The 21,937-nt window shown below is 33.4% G+C and overlaps 2 protein-coding genes across 5 annotated transcripts in view; one reads left to right on the forward strand and one right to left on the reverse strand.

The window, feature by feature from the left end:
• LOC143253339 (stress-associated endoplasmic reticulum protein 2-like) overlaps nucleotides 1–21,937 on the forward strand; it is a 41,589-nt gene that overhangs the window by 9,878 nt on the left and 9,774 nt on the right. For 2 of the 4 annotated variants that reach the window (XM_076507061.1, XM_076507063.1), the window contains exon 3: nucleotides 18,214–18,288. In XM_076507061.1, coding sequence (XP_076363176.1) covers nucleotides 18,214–18,288 — 75 coding nt within the window. Of the gene's footprint in view, nucleotides 1–2,193; nucleotides 2,908–4,156; nucleotides 4,401–18,213; nucleotides 18,289–21,937 lie in introns of those variants that run through there. The other 2 variants (XM_076507060.1, XM_076507067.1) reach the window with 2 other exon arrangements.
• Nucleotides 16,129–21,937, reverse strand: part of LOC143253338 (NALCN channel auxiliary factor 2-like) — a 74,637-nt gene continuing 68,828 nt past the window's right edge. The window contains exon 3 of the mRNA XM_076507057.1: nucleotides 16,129–18,613. Coding sequence (XP_076363172.1) covers nucleotides 18,246–18,613 — 368 coding nt within the window. The 3' untranslated portion in view covers nucleotides 16,129–18,245. The remainder of the gene's footprint in view (nucleotides 18,614–21,937) is intronic.

Genomic DNA, 21,937 nt, shown 5'->3' on the forward strand with positions numbered 1-21,937 from the left:
ATTATTTTTAATATAGGTATAAAGGTGTTCCTTTGTATTGGTTCTAAATGATATTCTATGATATTCTAAACATGTTTTGATTTCTAAGGTTGGAATGTACTTAGGTGCTATTGCGAAGTTGAGTCCTTTGTTAAGTAGATGTATCTCGTCCGTGTTTAATTGTATGTCGGATCTGTTAATTATGAGGTTAGTCAATGGTTTGTCGTGATGTCTTTTTTGTTGTTTGCATCTTAGTTTTTTGTTGTGGCAGATCTTTTTGTCTCTGTCATTCTTAGTGTTAAGAAAACAAGATAGCCTTAGAACTCTATATCCGAGACCCTAACCCATCTATAAACATTCCCAGCAAACCAATTAGCAACCCTCATAAAATTCACCACGATGAAGACAAACTTCATGTTCAACAACCACAACTATATACAAACAAATGGTCTAAGCATGGGCAACCCAGTATCACCAGTTCTAGCCAATATTTTTATGACACAAGTTGAAACACAAGCAATTAACACAGCATTGCATCCACCACTGTACTGGCACAGATATGTAGATGACACAGTTGTGGGATTCAGATCTACAGAACACACACTTAATTTTTTCAATCACATTAACTCTATACACCTTAACATTAACTTCACATATGAACAGGAAGAAAACAATCAAATATCATTTCTTAACCTCAAAATTACAAGAACTGACACACAATATAAAACAGAAATACACCGAAAAATCACCCATACTGGACTATACATTTCTTGGGACTCAGCACATGAAACAAAACAAAAATTCAACATACTAAGAAACCAAATAACCACAGTCATAAAACTATGCTTACCAGATAAAATTAACGATGAAGTAGACAAAATAAAACAATACTTCATCAACTTCAATAAGTTTCCTCCACAAACCATAGAAAACATTATATGCACACACCAAGACAGAAAGCAAAATCAACCAACAAAGGAAAATATATCTCACGAATCAAAAAATCACGAAACCATATACTGCTGCATACCATATATTCCCGACATCAGCAGAAAAAAAATTGCCAACATTTGGTAAAAACTAGTAACAAAATGTGACATTCCAGTTATTACCAAATTTATTCAAAACCCAGGCACAAAACTAAGGTCTATACTATGTAAAAACTACACTGACAAACACCACACCAACATTATTTATAAAATACAATGTGATAACTGCCACGACTTCTATACTGGAGAAACAAATAGAAAAATGGAAACCAGATTCAAAGAACATAAAAAGTCACCTGCATACGTTTTCGAACACTGCAAGTCAAATAAACACAACATAACCATAGAAAACACTCAAATACTAAATAAAGAATCAAACATAAACAAATGCAAAATTAAAGAAGCCTTACTTATACAACTTAAGCCCAAAACAAACCTATACAAAGGAACACCTTTATATCTACATTAAAAAATAATACAATAAATAATAATAATAAAATAATATAAAATTATATATTCAAACATCTAACACCGCCCTCTACATACCGACCCTATCGGTTACACAACCATTTTCAAACATGTGGTCAGCTTCCGGGCAGTTACCTCTTTCTTTGTGAACCTGACGATGACCGAAGAAGGTCGAAACGTTGTTCGCTCTTCTATGTAAAATATTTTTTCAATGCAAACGAGCCGTTTTTACATATATATATATATTGTCTATTAGTTTAAGAACATATGGAATGAAAGTGATATATAAGTAATTGAAACTTAGAAACCTTGCTTTCATTGAGATACCATTTCGGTTCATCTACCCCAGAAAAGCTTTGCTAGTGCAGAGGAACAATGGTAAAATATGAGAAGTTAGTTGTAAATTTTTATGGTGTTAATTTTCTATGAATAAAAATGTGAAGGTAAACTTTCTATCATTATGCAGCAATTATCTTTGGCATTTTAAATACTATATATATATTTGAAGAACATGATTTTAATTTCTTATCCAATTAACTTCACTCTTTTAAGTGCAGTACATTTTAACCCAGTATGTGGGGGTGTTTTGCTTTAGATGGACTCATGTATAATAATTTGTATTTCTGAGGAAAACAACTATGCAAAGGTGAATAGCTTAAAAACTAATGAATTGTTCCAGATCATTGAAGATGATACATTCACTAAAAATAAAATTATATGAACAATCTCAAAGTACAACTCCAATTGTCACTTTCAGAAATACCCACCCTCACCTACAAGAGAAAAACAAAACAAAAAGAAAAATGAGGCTTTACCAAGGGAAGTGTAAAGAGTAGTAATACATTAAACATACAGTAGTGCCTAGAACGATCAGATGTGGGAAATTGAATTATGCTAAGTATTTCTTCATACAAGATATGTTTATAAATAAATTTTTCTAAGGATTTTATTCATCTAAATTAAAATAATTACACTTTCTTCTGTAATAATTTAAAATAATAACTTAAAAATGCATATATCACAAGTTGTGTAGCATCTTAATCATTGTAAAGTGTAACTCACTTTTTAAATAAAGTCTATACATGCTGTATATCTTGTTATATTTGAAGTTTTTCACTGATACTATAAAGATTTGAAAGCTTCAGTTATCCACAAATTGCCATTTGATTACATTGTTCGAATTGTTTTTTGTTTTGTTTTTTCAGTTATGTTCAATAATTATTCCTTGACTGCTGTGCAACTGTTTATTAATTGCTCCCTTTCAGGTAACTGTATTTGTGCTGGTTTGGATAATTTTATTATGAAAAATGCACAGTTAGAAATAATTTTCTCTATTGCAGAAGGCAGTTAGGAGAGGTAGGTGACATATATGTAGTATTTAGCACCCTATTTAAGTGTCCCACATATATGTTGGCCCACATTTTTTTGTTATTGTTGAGAAAATGTATAACAGATTTAGTACTATGTTTCTCTGATTACTGTAGGGAAGCAATAGAATAAGACAACAACATATGAAGTGTCATTCAGTGTTAACCAACTGCCCCATCTGCACAAATACCAGTCCACAATTGCTGTTGTTTTATTGAAGACAAAAAACTAATACATTCATAAATAATCTCTGCTTTATATAAAAGATAGTTGAAGTAACAGAATAATATTCAGGACTATTTTAAATAATCTATTTATGTGCTGCATTTTGTTGATAATAAAGATATTTGTTTGACATTTACCCATTCATTATACAACAGCCTAGCAGAGCTATTATATATATAATATTTCTAGAGAATACTGATACTGATAAGTAAATTAAAATCAAAAGGTTTGTTTGGTTTCTGAATTTCGCGAAAAGCTACACGAGGGATATCTGCGCTAGCCATCCCTAATTTAGCAGTGTAAGACTAGAGGGAAGGCAGCTAGTCATCACCACCCACTGCCAACTCTTGGGCTACTCCTTTACCAACGAATAGTGGGAATAACTGCCACATTATAAAACCCCCATGGCTGAAAGGGCGAGCATGTTTGGTGCGACAGGGATTCGAATCCGCGACCCTCGAATTACGATTTGAACTCCTTTGAAAGTCTCGAAAACACTTTCTTCGAACAACACAAATTTTTGAAATAAATTCTGCATTAAACTGATTTGATTATATCTTAAAAAGAACGTAACTTGGAAAGACTAAAAAAGTACAAAACGTCAAATTTGACGATGCCAGCGCCTCTAGCGGTGTAATTGTATTTCACCGTCCTCAATCTTTGACTTACCTTTTGTTCACGCGTTATTTTATTGTTTTTTTTGTTTTTTTTTAACCATGGAAAAGCGTACGTACGATGCCGAATTTAAAATAAAAGTTATTTTGTGCGCCGAACAGATTGGGAATCGTGCAGCCTATAAAAAAAAGTATACAGTGAGTGAAGTAAATGTACGTCGTTGACATGGTATAAAAACCAAGTTATTTTCTTGCAAGAAAAGTACAAAGTCGTTTTCTGGCCCAAGAAAAGGAAGACATCCTGAAATTGATGCCACTGTTTTAACACATTTCAGAGAGTTACGAAATAAAGAACTGCCTGTAGTGAGAGAAGTCTTAATGTTAAAAGCAAACGAATGTGCAAGAAATAGTGGTATTTCTTTCAAGGTTAGTCGTGGTTTGTGTGAGAAATGTATGAAATAGAAGGTTTATCATTACGGTGAATGACAACAATTAGTCAAAATTTGCCGTCAGATGTTGAAGATGCGGAAGATGGAACGCAAGATGACATTCTTTGGGACAGAAATGAATCAAGCAATGAAGATGCTTCAACTTCAGAATATAACAGTGAGTCAGAAGAAACATCAGAGTAACATTCTGATTAAACATAGAAAGCAGGAAGAAACATTCTTTTAATGAAAATTTTAAAGTTCCTGTATATTTTATATATTATATTATTAACATTTTTTTATTCTTTAATAAACTCTTAAAAGATATCTACTCCTTTCTAATTGTCATCCTTTTTATCCTGAATAATTCCTTTTTGGTTTGGTTTGGAATTCGCGCAAAGCTACACGAGGGCTATCTGCGCTAGCCGTCCCTAATTGAGCAGTATAAGATTAGAGAGAAAGCAGCTAGTCATTACCACCATTTTTAAAAATGGTTTACGTCTAAATTCGAAGAAATATGGTATATTGTAAACGCTCATTGATTATGGCTTGTAATTATATATCACAATTTTGCCGACAGATGCCACCTTTTGCCATTGGCTGATTTCAGTTTAGTGTTATTCGTAACTACCCGATGCTCCGATCAGGAAGGACAAAGCTCCATCATGTTTATTCATTCCTCTCTCTGGTCTTGATCGAAGCGTAACTTCTAGTCCCCAGGTTTGAGATGGATCATTAAGATCAAACTTACAGACAACCAAGATGTTATATCAGTGACAATGAGCAACGCAAGGTCTATTATAACTTGATAAAAAGTTAAAATTATATTCATAAACTGGCGGTTCGCTAAATAATAACAATAGGAAAGCCACCAAATGTTTTACAGAAATAAAATGATTAAGGTGACAGCATTACAAGCATTTCAGCTTTGGAAAATAATATTTATTGTCTCATGTTTACTTGTTTATTTTAGGCACCTCATGGTAACGTATCACTAGGTGTTTCTTTGCGAGTTATTCAGGGAAGTTTCAGTGCCTAACCGGGTCTTGTTCTGAAATACTTGAAGAATGATGCAATTACGGTTAAATTGAATGAATTCTTTAACCTTTATTTGATTACCACATTTGTTTGTAAATTTTTATTAACTTTAACTATCACAATCAGAAAGCTTCGAAGGTAATACAGCTCTATCCTTCATAGTGCTAAAGACCGCTGATTACCAGTTAATGTTTCTTATCGTATAAAGACAAATAAATTGACTAAGACAAATAAAGAAAGAAACTGTTCACATTAATTCGGATAAGTCAATTAATCATACTGTCAGACTACGGAACAAGATAGCTGTTTTGCTAAGGTAAAATTAACCATTCAATTCTCAAACATGGAAGTTTATTTACACAGCTTCCAATAAACAGCGAAAGATGGTTTACTCAAGCTTCGATGAACTTCCTTATAAAACTGACTGAACTATGAGAAATGGGAATCTAAGTGATTCAGCTTTTGATTAACTATTTCAACACGCAAGTAATCGTTTTTATTTAATGTTGTAAAAAAATCATATCGGAGAAAGCATAATAAATTTAAGAACTACTTAAACCCTAGAACAAAAATGTTTTTTTGGTTACTCGTTATTCAGCGTTTTGTGAGAAGTAAGAACAAACATTTATTAGGTGAAGAAGAACGTTTTTAAAGTGTAAGTTTAAACACAGTGTCACACTATCGACGCGAACAATTTTTCCTGTTAGTTACTAATAGTAAAATTAAAATTAAGCTAAGTATAAACAAAACTGTGACTGCATAAAGCAATAAAGAATAATATATGAAAAATATTAGTGTAATAGGCAGATCCAAGGCAAACAATTAAGTCGAAAAATTCTATTAGAATATTTCAGAATTGCGAAAGTAAAGTTGCATGTATTTATTGGTTTTCAAATTAATTAAATATAAGCATTAAAACTAACATTTAAATAAAATTTTAATGAAAAAGGAGAAAGTATGAGTATATGATATACCATCTCGTGTTTCTTAAATTTTGCAGTGGCTTAATTATTTGTTTTCTAATATAATTTCTCTAAAGCATTTTTATATGTATATATCGTCTAGTTTCACAAATATATTTTGTGGAACTTGTATTAAGTTGTGTTCATGTATATTTTTAATTGACTACTTGAAAATAAAATCAGTTTTTTTTTTTTCGGTTGTGTACTGAGTGTTTTTACATTAATCAGGTCAGTTTCGTGAGAGTGGTATGAAAATCAGTTAAGGTGGTTTACGTACGGGTTGCATATTTGGTCTTAATTCGTGGTACCTTCATTTCTTTATTTATTTCAGCGAAAGTCACCTTAATTAACTCCTCAAATCCAGAACTGTCGCTCATAAGTCCAGTGACGACGTCAGGATATTTTCGGGGGGGAGGCTGAGGTAAACTGTGGAGGGGTTTCTCAAAATGCCATCAATATGAATTATAGATGGTAAATTATAATAATGTAAATACCAAGGTACATTTCAGAAAGGTGTTGTATTTTGAACTGCGTTTTCAATGCAATTTTCATTGGAAATTCATACTCTGATTAATACAAATTAGAAATAATCTGTTTATGAAAATATGCGTATATGTATACATTATTCATACAGGTCAAACTGTGATTGTGATATTGTTCTTATAAGTGTGACAAGCACCTGTTACAATAATGTAACTACTACATTACATTAAATTAGGCATTTCTAAATAGCCCAATGACAATTTCAAAATTCATTCTAGAATTGTTTAGAAATATTATTTGGTCAGTAAACATGTAAGGTTATTGTAACTACTACATTACATTAAATTAGGCACTTCTAAATAGCCCAATGACAATTTTCAAATTCATTCTAGAATTGTTTAGATATATTATTTGGTCAGTAAACATGTAAGGTTATTGTCTAATCACAAGTATAACATTAATTGGATTGTAAGTCACAATTTAAAAAGATAAATGAAATTAATGGGTAAATACCTGTGAAACCTTTGGTTTATCAAATAAAATCCCTGATGATCTGTTGTAACTTGAAATCAACGTGGTTGTCTAATCTTTATCATTGCTCAAGATAGAATGGCATTACACAGGGAGCGGCAATACAGCGCATAAGTTTCAGTGTATTCAGTACATTGCTATGGGACGCATGATACATACTTCCGTGTTAATGAAGACGTTGAGTTCTACAGATATAGGTCTCTTTGATGTTAATTGTTAAGCAACAATGATGATTGTATTTTCCATATTTTATGAATATATGTAGGGAACAATATTGGGGGTCTGAGGGGGCTTGGCTCATTTTGGGGAACTCAAGCCCCCCCTGGCGCCGCCACTGTATAAGTCAGTAAACCTATTAAGAAACTAATGCTTGTGTGGAGTTGCAAATATTTTCATTTCTGTATTTGAAGTTAAGCACAAAGTAACACAAAGATATATCTGTGCTCTTCTCACCACTGGTATCGAAACCTGGTTTCTAGTGTTGCAAATTCGCAGTTATACTGCTGTACCACTGGGGGAGAGGTCATTATTGTGAGGTATGACTAATTTACTCGACGGTTATAATTTTTCCTTTGTTTCTGGACTTACCCGTTTTCCTTTTAGTTTTGTCAGAAGGTGACTTGAAACACGAAATTAGATGGAGATGTATTATTTACTCATCAATTCTTTGCAGGTAATCGATAATTGTATCTCTTTCGATGGACCGGATGATGTGAATGAAATTTTTTTCATTCGGTGTGTTGAAAAGTTCTAAAATATTCTGTTCTTCTCCAAACATTTAGAAAAGACATAGAGGGTTGAATACTATACGGACTATATTGCATTATAATGAAGGTAAAAACACTTTTTTTGCTTGAATTGACAAGTCTTCTGCACAGCCTACGTTTAACTTCTGTATAATCCTACCTGACAAGATGAGAAACATAGAAATCTGATAAAGGAAGTTATTAGATTTATTCCTTCACCTTTGTTTCCGATTTAACTCCACATTTTTTGAAACATGTCATTAAAACCTTAGACACTGTCGTGATTTCCTGATTCAATATCTTTGTTCTTTATCAGTTAAATCACGGCTAGAAACTAAAAAAAGAAAAGAAAATGTAATTGAAATCGGTGTACATTTTAATATTAAACTCAGGTTGATAACAAGTTTAAAAGACAAAACTTTGATATTTTGGCATCAGTTACTTTCCTGAATATTTTATTGAAAAGAGAAAAACAACAACATAATTAACCACTCGAACATTTGTCTTTTGACGTTAAAAAATCTCTTTTCTTCAGACTAACGTTCATATTCAACAGTATCTCTGAATATTTTATTTTATAATATATATATTTGTTCATTTTCAAGCGCAAAGCTAAACAACTAAACAAGGGCTTATCTGTGCTCTGCCCACCGTGGCTATGGAAACCAAATTCTTAGCTTTCAGTTTTACCGCTCAGCCACCAGAGGATGGATCAAATATGTACAAGCTGTGGCGTTTATTAGTGGAAAAGGGCCAAAGCGTTGTCAAACTTTGGTTTTATAATTTTAAACCCATAAAGAAGAACTATATGCGTAACAAAACAAAACAAAACGTATTATTAACATGGAAAAGGCTCTACCTGGGAATGGACTTGTATTATCGTTGAAATCTAATTAGTAGTTAGCATGTTGGCTCCCAGACCTATTTTGCTGATACTTTCCAGGGTCCCACTAATCATTTTACAATTACTTTTTTTTTATTTTTAGAAAGAGTGTATGTGTTGCCATTGTGTCCTAGCCAATAAGTGGCTGTTTAAAAAGAAAATAGAGCACAACTCAGCGGCGGGTCTTGCTGGAAGACTATCACTAACTACCGGTGGGAGCCAACGCGTTAAAATACGCGTTAGTTATATGCAGATAACTAAAACAGGTTTAATGGAAATCTCAACCCCTCTACCTGCTTCAACGTTACTGCGTCATTTTTAAAGGGATTTACAAGATTAAGAGTCTGGCATTTATACATTTGTTAAAAGTTCATTTGGTACTGAATTCTCTGTTATTTAAGTAACACCGTTTACTTTTTATTTAAGGAGTTGGTTTGGTATTTCTGAATATTTTTGCAACTGTAAGATATACTTGAAAATATCTTGCTATGATCTTTTGCACTGAACAGAATTAATTTTATTCAGTACAAATACACATTTGTTTTTTCCTTTTCTTTACAAACAAGCTTCTTTCAGATTCTCAATAGTTAACACTTTCACGATACGCACGCTGCAGTCTACTGTAACTTGCTTAGTTATTTCAGTTAATTCTCAATAGACACTGTGTGTGTGTGTTTGCTCTTTCCACATGACCTGAACCCATGGGTATTTCTCCTCGTATTTCCATTGCTTCTAACTTCTCAGTTTACTGTATTAGAGTTGAGTGATATAATTTCATTCCATGGAATCTAGAAACGATGATATTTACTTTACTTATTATATTTTGTACAGACAGTTGATATCTATTGACCAAAACAAATTCCTGGCTTAAGCCATTAACCAACTGGTTATTAGTAAGATAAATTTATGGGGACGCTCTGGTTTTTCCTAAAGGACACTGTTGACTTTGAATCCTTTCAGCAACATTTCTAAACATCTATTGAAAATTAACTGATCAGAACATAAAATCGGAATGTTGTTTTTTCAATGATCTTCACAGGAAGATGTTCGTACCGATATGGTATTGGGTTCACTGTTAATTATGTTTTGTTTATTCTACTTAGAAAATAAGTAAAAAATGTAGGTTGTAGTTTTAAAAACATTCACTACCAATATTACCAAACATGTTTGCCCTTTCAGTCGTGGGGGTGTTATAATGTTACGGTCAATTTTTACTCGTTGGTAAATGAGTAGCCCAAAAGTTGGCAGTAGTAACAATAAGTTATAGCAACTATCCTAATGATAACCATTAGTTGCTCTAAAGATGTCTTAGTGAGATGTAGCTTCCCTCTAGAAACTTCTAACTGAATGGTGTTTTGTTTTGTTTTTCTCTTGTAACAAACAAGTTTGTCAACGATCCAGCCAGGTTTTCCATGTCTTACGAAGCGTTCAATTAAAAGTTAGTATGAAAAAAGTAATTTATGATGGCCTTTTTCTATTGGAGGTTTTACATGGGTGATGTATATCTATTGCGGGTTAAAAAAACTTTCTTAGATTACTTCATCTCCTCTTCCATTGACGGTTCAAGTTCTTTTGTTGCAAAATTACGTGTTTTGCACTTCAGAGCCTTGAGTGCGATACAAAAAGTAACGGTAAATTACTCTTCACTTTGAGTAGTCCACGAACTAGCAGTGGATGATCCTGACTAGCTGCTTTCCATCCAGTCTATCAATTTAAAATTAGGAAAGGTTAATGCCTGTATATATCACCTTTTATAATTTTGGCATTTGTCCAAAACCAAGAAAAAAAAAATCGAAAATTTTCGTGTATGAATACAATTGTTATAAGGCTAACAGGCGGAGTCAACCAAAATATCCACCTGAAACATAAAATAAAAGATTCCTTTTATGTTTGTATTAGTAAAATACTACTACAATACCTTCGTTTGCGAGGTATCATTATTTTTCAAAGACATTAATTTAAACCTTCGTAGATTAAGCATATAATGCACGTTTTAACTGAATTGTGTATTTTGATGTAATTTTGAGCACTTGGAACTCAGTCCACGTTTTCGCTCACGTTAGCAACCATCAAAAGATAAAAACAACAACACATAAACATTAAAATAAACTCGTTAATGCTTGGTAGTTTTCAGTAGAGTAACAATGCTTTACTCTAAAGATGAAATGAAATGGGTAGCTAATAAAATGTTTGTTAAAGGATTTTTCTTTTAGTTCGTAACAGTAACAATAATTACATACATCTGAATAATGCTGATTTTATTTTAACTTTAATTTACAGATCAACAACAGTTTAAAATTTGTATTTATGTACATCAATTGTTTCTATACTATGACTTACTCTGTAGAATATAAAAACGATATAAATCGTATATTATACACATTAATTGTCTTCCTATTATCGTCTGTGAACTGGACGTGTAGTCATCATATTTTAGACGTACAGTTGCCTTCAACATTTTGTTCGGTGGTAAACAAAATCCACCACGACGAGCAACAGGAAGACAAGGGCAATATTTCTTAAATAGTTCAACATACAACCGTACAACAGTTGAGAGATCCAGGCTTTTACTTTCAAGATAAGAATAATTTTGTTTCAGTACTAACCAATTTATTCTTAATACAACGATCTAGCTTATAATACAAAGTTATAGGTATAAAAATAACACCCGAAAATATCAATTAGAGACTGAACATTGGTTGTTTATTGTCACCTTTTATCAAAAGACGTGCCATAATTTCCTTGTTTTAATTACTTTATGCTAGTTTATTTACATGTAAGGACACGAACTCAATACAGATAAATTTTTAATACTAGCAAATGATCACCAGGTGTCATCTATGATATTACAGCTTTCCAAGTGATCCTTTTTCTCAATATATTATAATTCTGTGATAGTGATTTGATGCTATCTCGTTATACACTGATTATCTGTTAATAAAGTTATTTATGATTATATATAGTAATCAGTTATTGCACATTTAAGTGAAAAACTAATTAAACAGTAACATTTCAGCTTATTTTGATATTCTAAACTACCAACGTTTTACATAAGGAACGCTTTTCTTCTCGAGTCAGATGCCACGGAATTCATTCAAGAAAATTATCCAACATATTACATGATCGGAATTAGCTATATCAATTTCGCTTAAATTATTATTTGCGATTTCGTTTTGTCCGGGCCCAGCATAGCCAAGTGGTTAAGGCACTTGACTTCTACTCCGAGGGTAGTGGGTTCGAATCCCTATCGCACCAAACAGGCTCACCCTTTCAGGACTGGCGGCGTTATAACGTGACAATCAATCTCACTATTGTTGGTGAAAGAGTAGCCTAAGAGTTGGTGGTGGGTGGTCTTACACTGCTAAATTAGGGAAAGCTAGCGCACATAGCCCTCGAAATTCAAAACAAACCAATCATTTAGTGCGACGATTCTAAAATTCGTTATATGGAACCAAATATTATCATTTTAATTTTAAAATAAAGTGACGATGTGTATAATTTTTGAAACCAGAGAATTATTTTTCTTAGTGTAGTGAACTAAAATAGTTTGATAATTTTATCCCACCAATACCGGGCCCCCCGCTAGTACAGCGGTATATCTCCGGATTTACAACGCTAAAATCAGGGGTTCGATTCCCCTCGGTGGGCTGAGCAGATAGCCCTGTGTGGCTTTGCTATAAGAAAAACACACACCCACCAATACCGCATGCTTGCTTACACGTTCTTGGCATCAGTTTTATAGTGGCATTTAGCGGTTTTGTGACTGTATTAAAATTTTCATCCTTTTTCAGGGTGTAGTTAATATATAAACTCTCTACTGTCGTATCCATAACCATAATGATAATATAGAATATTTTTGTTTACAAAATTGGTATGGTTTGGGATACAGTAATGATTACAGATATTTTTGTTTGAAATTAAGCTCAAAGCTACACAATGAGCTATCTGTGTTCCGCCCACCACCACGGGTATCGAAATCCGGTTTAAGTCCGCAGATATACCATTGTGCTACTGGAGGAGGGGAGAGAATGATAGCGGGGCCAACACTAAGATTTTGAAAGTAGTTAGGTGAAGATGCGGTAGAAAAACGAGTTTGAAGGGGTGGCTAAATGGAAGGAAACCTACGAAAGGGTAAGTTAACAATCTATAAGAGCTAGCCAAATATTAAATAATGTTTTACTGAATGACTTTTCTTTAGTTAAATTATCAAGTAATTGTATTATGAGAAACGTAGCTTTTATTCTTTTTTTAAAGGAAATTTTGTGAAATGCAAATAAACTTCGGGAGAGACGTCGCCACCGAATGATTGTTTATTTGTTTTTTAATTACACGCAAAGCTACCCGAGGGCTATCTGCGCTAGCTCTCCATAATTTAACAGTGTAAGACTACAGGGAAGACAGCTAGTCATCACTGCCTACCGCTAACTCTTGAGCTACTCTTTTACTAACGAATAGTGGGATTGTATCTCAGAACGGCTGGTATGGGTGTTAACACTTTTATTGGTAAGAAGAGAACAACGTTTCGACCTTCCTAGATCATCTTCAGGTTAAGGAAATAGTAGGATTGAGCGTCACATTATAAAGTCCCCACGGCTGAAAGGGCGAGCATGTTTGGTGTGACGGGTATTTGAATCCTCGACCTTCAAATTACAATCGAGCGCGGTAATCACCTGTCCATCCGGGCCTCCACTGACTGCTAGCTGTGTTTAAAATATGCTTCTGTTATTTATTTTCAATTTAGCTTTAGTGTATGTGTTTTCTTATAACAAAGCTACATTGGACTATCTGCTGAGTCCACCGAGGGGTATCGAACTCCTGATTTTAGCGTTGTAATTCCGAAGACTTACCGCTGTAGTTGTAGTGTTAGATGTGAAATGTTGAATCTTTGTGAAGCGTTGAAACCAGTGGATGTAAATAGTTTTGACTACAAGAAAATGTTTGGAATGTTAATATCATAACGGGAAAATATTCGTTCTTAAACCCATATTAATTTTTAAACCAATATTTCACTGTATTTATTTTTCTAAAGCTAGAATGAAGTTATTATACTAATTACGACTCGTAAAAGTGGACAAAAAATTTTCAACTGACAAACGATACATATTTTTAAATATCATTAAAAATATCCTTTAAATTGGAATAAAATTAAATTTCTATTCCAATAAACCAAACCCAGTCTGACGTTCATTAGTTGTACTTCTGCTCCCCGCTAGTACAGAGGTATGTCTTTGGATTTACAACGCTAAAATCAGGGGTTCGATTCCCCTCGGTGGGCTCAGCAGATAGCCCGATATGGCTTTGCTATAAGAAAACATATTTGTACTTCTAGTACCAGGTTCTGAGAATGTATTATAATTAGATTCCATCAAGAAGACTTTGATACATCTATTCTTTCAAAGGGGTCAAGGCGCGAGAGTCGCGGGCTCGAATCCCCATCACACCAAACTATGCTCGTCCTTTAAATCGTGGGGTCGTTATAATGTTACGGTCAATCCAACTATTCGTAGGTAAAAGAGTAGCCCAACAGTTGACGGTAGATGGTGATGACTAGCTGCCTTCCTTCTAGTCTTACACTGCTAAACCAGAAACGGCTAGCGCAAATATCTTTCGTGAAATAGACAAACCAAATCAAAGGGTTACAGAGGTGACAAAAAACAAACAAAAGAAAGGAAATTCAAATAACTGCATTAAAATGAACCTCTAATAGAACTTCAATTTTAATCTGCCAACAATAAAAAATATAATATATTGATTATAAATCTCTAATTGTTTATTGATACATGTTGCGTCTTTTTCAAATATAATAACAATTTATTTATACTGAAAACAAAACAAAACTACCACACATTATATTTTATTATTGTTTTGTTTACCTACATCAAAAAATTAGCACATCTATCCTCCCTTTCATTACATATCTTTGGTGTTTTTTTACATTTAATTAAAGGGGGGAATAGATGTAATAATTATTTGTCGTGATTAAGTACATTGCAAAGTTTAACACATCTATCCCCACTTTTATTACTTGTTTAATTGTTTCAATACGCTTGGAAATTTTGCAGATCTACTCCTTATTCTTTTACATCTTTTTTCCTCTATTGTTTGCATCCTTTTAAGCACAAACATTCTAACAAACACTTATTTCAGCATGTGGTTTTTGTATTCGTTATTTTCAGAAGCCTCACACTTCAGACAGCTTAGTGGTAACAGTTGGTAACGAATTTTGTGCGCTAATTGAACGATTCTAACAGTTGGAAAGTTTCCAAAGATTTGTCCGTGTAAAACAATTCGCAATATATTTATAACAGTAACGTTCAATTCTGCATTTTTTTTTTCTTTTGTATTAGTTGACAGTAACGACTTTTATTTTTCAAAGCGCGTTTTGTTTCGTTTACTAATCATTTTTAAAACATGTATCGGAAGACTATCACGATAGTGATTTGTTTCCCAAATTTAATTTTCTACTGCAAACAAGAACTTTTGGAAAATCTTCCATTAATTCGCATATAAAAGATTATTAGTTTTGAAAAAATATAGAACACTGAACTCATTTATGTAGTACCAATGCAGTTCGCTTTCTTTTCCATACATATAAAAATATTGAATAAACATTTGTACTTATACTTATGCAACAAATTAGATCGTCAAAGATATGAGCGCTAGTTAAGTGAAATGTTGTTTTGGTGTGTACGCCTTTTACAAATAAACGAAAAATGATTACAATTACATTTCTTGAAAGTTCCGAAAGGACTGGATTAACAAAAAAGTGTATTAAGCCTAATACTAACACGACGTGATAATTTGCGGCATTATGGGAAATATTTTGAGATGCATCCAGCAAGTTGGGCTCTTTTGAAGCTTTTGACTGTAACTTTTTTATTATCTGTGGAGGTTAGAGCATAGATAAGTTCTTAAATTGTTAATAACTTCAGCAGACTTGCACTCGTGTCTGTAACCTAATATTTGTTTTTATAGTATATACACACACACACACACACACACACATGGATCAAAGTTTCATAATACCCGTGTAACAATTCACTTTAACTGTCACTACATCGCACATTAACATCGACGCCTTCACCTTAACGGGAAGAATAGTCCATAATCAAAGTTAACTATAAATTGTAGATGGAGTGACCGTCAAAACCTCTTTGCATCTGCGTTAATACGCGATAACTGATATTAATGTTGTGCCTGTTTAATCAGAGTATGACGTGTAAAACATTATCTCTTTATTGTGTAACAAAGTCAGGCTTTGTTATAGCGAACAAGCATGAAACATTTGGCATAACAACGAGTATTTTTTGGGTCATTGTTTAGCAGTAAGAGTGGGCTTTTACTGATGATGCAACTAGCTTACTCCAACGAAATGTGTTGAGAAATAATCCAAATAAAACGCAAGGCATAAATATCTTACAACAACCACTTTATTTCACAAGTCATAGCCTTCCTTTACTTCGTGGGGGGGGGGGATTTGCATGCTCAGGCTTACTTTAAGTTCTACAGGTTGGGGAAAAATATGCATAAAAATATTTTTTTTATTTACTGAAAATAGAGTGTTACGCTGAACTGTTACATCGTAGCATTTTCTTTTTGATTAGGTTTACTTCACCAGTTTCATTGTATCAATATTACAATATCTGAAGTGAAATTTTTAAACTTTCGTTGTATTATTAATCACCTTTAAGTGATATTTTAAATTGTTATACGACACACGTTTTCGATACAAGCCTGAATTCGGTTTTTTAGTCAAGAACGTCAATTGACATATTTTGTACAAACTCTCATAAAAATAAGTTTATTTTATTTTATTTATAAACAGCATTACTGATATTTTATCGAACTTCAAGGGAACAGAACTGGCTATACAGTCAAGTTTCAAAGCGTAATACGGCAAAAAGTAACGGATCATCTAACTCTAGAAGATTCTGGGAATTTCTTCCAAATATAACGTCAATGACTTAAAACTGAAGCAACGAGCAGCACCAGTTACAAAAGTTGATCTCTGCACAAGAGGAAATGTATTTACAGAGCACTGAGCTTATTTTAAATCAGAAATTTATAAAATTGCTCGTGTCAAAGAATAAACTTATGAATTTCGTTTCCGCACTGAAATGATTTATTAGTAAAATGAATGGGTTAATTTTATTTTCATTAGCGTAAAATGGTTTTTCATATTCACAGTGTACAAACTTTGTCGTTGAGGGCTTGCAATGGCATCATAAGTCACAAGGACTACACTTCCGCCATATTGTAGGTCAAGTGCTTACATTTGCCTTAGGGGGAAATGATAAATTCGTGTTAAAATAGTACATTAGTTGCTGTAAGTTATCTCAGTAATGTGTATGGAAATATATCGAGAAACTGACAGCATTTAAAATTTTACAGTACATTGTAAGTGATATGGACTGCTCTTGATTGTTAGATAGAAACGTTCGACCTCCAATATGGCGGTACTGAATGAAAGTTTTGTGACGTTACATGTAAGATCTCTATAATTTTTTTATTACATTTGCCTTTAAAGATAGTTGTTTCATTTCACTGTTGACTTTCTATCACACGTTACTAAATGAAGCGAAACTCTTAAAGATGAACAAATCAATTGAATAATTTCTTATGAAATTCGATAATGTTATCGAAGCCACACATCTCCGTTTTTTTTTGGCTCGGAAGTCCAGTGTTTAGTGAAATATTACAGTAGGTAGCGCCAGAAGTAACAATATATAATATTTGAAGAAAAAAAAGAAGAGAGTAAGTACTTAATAATACTATCAAACATAATAGAAGGTCCAGTTAACTTCCATACTATAAGCAGTTTCTGTTTCCCAATTGCTAGAAGAAATGTCTTTGTTACTTTCAATCAGCACATCTTACGATCTATTAATGTAAGAGTCATTTGCGTCTATATCAACAAGATATGTGTATCTATTGTAAATATATATATCGCTAGATGATCAATCTTTAAATGTTTGCCATTAAAAAAGTGTGTATTTTATTACTTTATTTATAAACTAAAGTGAATACTGGGTTACTTTAATTGTTTGATTAGAGGATCACAGTTAAATTAATGTTAAAATAAATAGCCAGAAATCACTTATTAGGTAACGACCACCTTTGTAAATACAACGTTTTTCTTATGTTCACAAATCAAAACAAAGGAATTTAAGCAGATCATAGAAAAATCTATATCAAAGCAATAGAAATGATTAAGTACAATTAAGTGGTTTAAACAGAGTAGAATTTAAATAACGTTTAAGTCCTACAAAAATGCATTTTCGTATCATATCTTGCTTAATAATAAGGTATTATAAAATAAGTTATGACTTTTTTTTAACACGACGATCTTAGTCATGTTGAAAATATAGGCGATAGTACTCATGTCTGATGTTCAATCAATGTAATGATTCGTTCACTCACTTTTGTCAAAGAGTATCGTACTAATTTCTTGTAAGAACGACGTTATAATTTGAATTTGTATCTCTTCGTTCTATTCCAGATTACATAACAATCACCGTAGTTAAATCGATGCTAGGTGGGCTCTCTACAGACAACTCTGAAATTGTTCTCCCAGGTCAGTCTTTTGCTTCTTTGTGCACAATACTTAGTCATAGAGTGGCGCCATAATCCAACAATAACTATCAAAAGTCCCGAAACTAAGGAAAAGTTTGCGCCGTTTCTCATTGTTTTCGAAGAAGTGGTAGAAAACGTATAGGAGGTGTGTTCAAGTGATGATGGGTGCGAAACTATTGGAGCTTCCCGAGAACCGTTCCAGGAAAGGGAAATGTTACATGTTGTAGGCTCGATGTGTGAGCTCATGTGGCAAGGTTGGTAACAATGACCATATTTGCCATAAGCAGAGTTAGGTGAAATAGAAGGAATGTCAGGGATGTTGGGATCTAGAAGAAAGAAAATAGAGAATTGAATAAATTTTGCTCAGTACAGGTTAAAAACTAATTTTAACCAACGTATTATGGTTATAAGCTAACTTAAACTACAAATACGGTGAGAGAGCGTAAAATATTCTTCGTAGACAAGGTAAGTAGTGACATGACTCCACCAATCCACAAAAAAAAAAAGTAGTAAAAAGGTAGCACCAACATAATAATATTTGGAAAAAAAGTATACGATAAATAATACTGAGAATTATCGTGGAGTCCTTTATGCAACCTATAATACTTTGTTTGCATATTTTCTACAGCGATTTCATACAATTTAAGCATATGACAACCCTTATAACAAAAGTCGTGCGCAATTGATACATTGCGACAGGTGATAAACACGTGTTTGTAGCAGAATTTAGGGCCTATTTACTACTTTTTTTACTTTTATATGATGCGCTTTCATCGTCGAGAGTCTGACATAACCGCAATCTCTCCATGGCCAAAGTTAGCAAAGAAAAAATAATAATAAAATTTGGTAAAATATGTTTATCCATAAGAGGCGTTCCCCGCTAGTAAAGCGGTAAATCTACGGATTTATAACGCTAAGGTCAGGGGTTCGATTCACCTCGGTGGACTCAGGAGATAGCCCGATGTGGTTTTGCTATAATAAAAAAACAAACAAACAAACCATAAGAGGCTCTAAGTAGGAATTTGGATTTTGAGAAGCTACTAAGTATTGAACGCCTAAATCATAACAAAATAAATACACTAATTCATATTAACCTCATACATGACCCACTAGTCTGGCCTGCTAAGGCACTCGACTCGCAATCTGCTAGTCGCTGGTTTGAATCCCGTTCTACCAAGCATGCCTGACTTTTCAGCCGTAGAGACGTTATAACGTAACTATCATTACCACTGTTCGTTAGTAAAAGAGTATCCCAAGCGTTGACGGTGGTAGGTGATGACTAGTCTTTCACTACTAAATGAAGGCTAGTTAATCCTCATGTAGCTTTGCACGAAATTCATAACAAACAAACTAACTATCCCAGTATGTAGAATGTAAAATACAATTGTAATGATATGGAATTGGAAATAGATGCTTTTATTGATAATATCATCTGCTAGCCAAATGGTTTATTGAACTTAATTATATTTGGCCAATTTTTTTTATTTTTATTATCTTAAAATATATTTTCTGTTATCAGTGGGTTTGTTACTTGAAATGTTATTATTACACTACTTAGCAAACTAAGATTTTTATAAGATTTTTGTCTCGTCTTTTAGTATTTTCTACTCGGATTCAGTCTAAACTTATTTCTTATTCTACCTAGTGTTACTATCGATTCTTCCAGACTTTTATTGGCTTGATCTGGCATTTGAGAATTTTTTCACTTTCAATTTTTTCCAAATAATCAAATTGTGTAAAGTAATAATTTAAAATAAAGTTTAAATCCATTATTCCAGTTCAAGATACGTGAACTTGTGAAAGATCCTGTATTTTGTTGACCTTTTTCAATAAACTTCTACTTTTGAGAATCACCACATTTTATTCGTGTTTATCATTCAAGATTATAATGAACTTCATAAACTGAGTTCAACAAGTTTCTATAGAAAAATCTTCTTATGTTTTACCTGTTTTTCTAAACTTTGAAAATTTTCCAAGGGGTGGAAAAGTGTGAAATTGTGAAGTGAATAAAGAAATAACTATGTTTCTTCTGAGGGGTAGGGCTTCCCCCCTGCGGACGCCCATGGTGAAGAGCCGCGTCAGTGAGAAGGCTACAAAAGGAACAAGAAAGGTTAATTCCACGCTGAAATGTAAATACAAAGAGAGGCTACACAGAGTATGTGGGTATTGACTGTTGACTGTCCCAAACTGCCGTACTTCACTATCTAGTGGTACTAATTTGAAATCTGTAATTTATGAAACAAGTTAGTTGCCCTTGAAACCACCTATTGTTTTGCCTTTTTTTATAAATGGAACCGAGTTGACAGGTGACGACGATAAGTCGTTCATGAATCTGTTTAATTAATATTTCATTCTTTCTGCTTTACTACTTTTATTTTTGTTTTTTTCTGTCGCTAGCTAAAAACAAATTACACTGTTTACGCATCAAGCATGCAACGTTTAGAAGTTTATTTAAAATTATTCCAAAAGGGAAGCAACAATACCCCTCTCTCAAGCTTTAATTATCATATTATAGTATTGATAAAACCAATAATATGAATATATGGCCCACAGTCACAGCTACGTTCCACGCAAAAAGCAATGTTGGTGTTGATCGGATGGCCGAGATGTCATGGTATTCTTTGATAGATTGTTTAGACAAAGTATTTATGATGGCACTTTGTAGAATGAACGGCAACGGTTTCTAGCGGTGCGGGTACGCGAACATACAGCTACACTACTAGGGGACTGACTACACAGTTGTTAATTGCGAGGAATGAACACATTACAACATTTGTTTGCAGGATTTAGCTAATGACAGTATGAGCCCAAATAAGCTTAAAAGAAAAGAATACAACCAGAGTATGAGTGTGTAATATCATTGAGTTCTTCAAGTGACAACTGAAACAATAAAGAGGGTGAAACAGTTTGCTTGAAAAGCAATTCACTGCTCAGTAAAAAGCGTTGAAAACTTATTATTTGGGTGAAAAAAGGTGACTTGATTTTGTGGATTTTGAATTACGCGCAAAGCTTCACGAGGGCTGTCTATACTAGTTGTCCCTAATTTAGCAGCGTATGACGACAGAAAAGGCAGCTAGTCATCACCACCCACCGCCAAATTTTGGGCTACTCTTTTACCTACAAAGAGTTGGATTGACCGTAACATTATAACGCACCCACGGCTTAAAGGGCGAACCGAGTTTGGTGTGATGGGGAATCGAACCCGCGACCTTCAGATTACGAGTCCAGCACCTTAAGCTGGCCATGCCGGACCATGGGAAAAGACAAAGCCACAAATATACGAGAAACTAACTTCTTCTAGTGTCATAAAATGTGTGAGATGAGGCATGGTGAGCCCCTCAAGTCTATTTTTTCTTTTAAATCTCGTGACATTGTAATGAGGCATATAGGTGTGAAATTTGCTGATATAATAAAAGTACATTTGATAACAAACCACCCTAAACTGTCCACCACACATCTCGATAAAACAAAATATTTTAGAAATTTTGCTCAGCTTCTGGTACTTGACGATACTGCACTTTCGTGAGGAGTTTTTGTTTTACTAAACACTAAAAGGGAGAGCTTCAGGGCACGTCATCTATCTTTTTAACGATTTTTTCACCACAAACAGCCTTTCTTGTATTAATTGTGTTGAGTTGTGAAGTGATGGG

The sequence above is a fragment of the Tachypleus tridentatus genome, chromosome 6 (assembly GCF_004210375.1).
Source record: "Tachypleus tridentatus isolate NWPU-2018 chromosome 6, ASM421037v1, whole genome shotgun sequence".
NCBI classification, from domain to species: Eukaryota; Metazoa; Arthropoda; class Merostomata; order Xiphosura; family Limulidae; genus Tachypleus; species Tachypleus tridentatus.